The 368-nt window shown below is 45.4% G+C and overlaps 1 protein-coding gene across 3 annotated transcripts in view; it reads left to right on the top strand.

The window, feature by feature from the left end:
• Nucleotides 1-368, top strand: part of LOC118327414 (stress-induced-phosphoprotein 1-like) — a 22,647-nt gene that overhangs the window by 18,852 nt on the left and 3,427 nt on the right. For all 3 annotated transcript variants that reach the window (XM_035660768.1, XM_035660767.1, XM_035660766.1), the window contains one exon: nt 104-244. In XM_035660768.1, coding sequence (XP_035516661.1) covers nt 104-244 — 141 coding nt within the window. The remainder of the gene's footprint in view (nt 1-103; nt 245-368) is intronic.

Below are 368 nucleotides of genomic sequence, written 5' to 3'. Positions count from 1 at the left end.
CTACTACACACTAACTCCTCTTCCTGTGGTCGTTCCACCTGGTTCTTCCTCTGTGTCCTTCACATTCACTTTAAACACATCTCTCCGTCTGTGTGACTGTCAGGTTTTATGGGAATCGATCTTACTGTTATTGGTGTCTGGAGCAGTACGGCCCTGCCCTAACAGACGCTCAGAGGTCCATTCAGCTGGCTCCTGATTGGCCGAAGGGATACTTCCGTAAAGGGTGTGCTCTGATGGGGTTAAAGGTCAGCTCCTGCTGTACAACAGACTAATACATTCCAACCAAAAAGTATTAATTTCCATTCTGTGATTTCACATTTGGACATAAAATGTATGTAATTTCAAGCTGGTGACACGTGTGTGTGTGT

This window comes from Morone saxatilis, unplaced genomic scaffold (genome assembly GCF_004916995.1).
Source record: "Morone saxatilis isolate NCDOM2014 unplaced genomic scaffold, NCSU_SB_2.0 Contig17, whole genome shotgun sequence".
In the NCBI taxonomy this organism is placed as follows: Eukaryota; Metazoa; Chordata; class Actinopteri; family Moronidae; genus Morone; species Morone saxatilis.
This window is presented reverse-complemented; position numbering and strand designations above follow the sequence as displayed.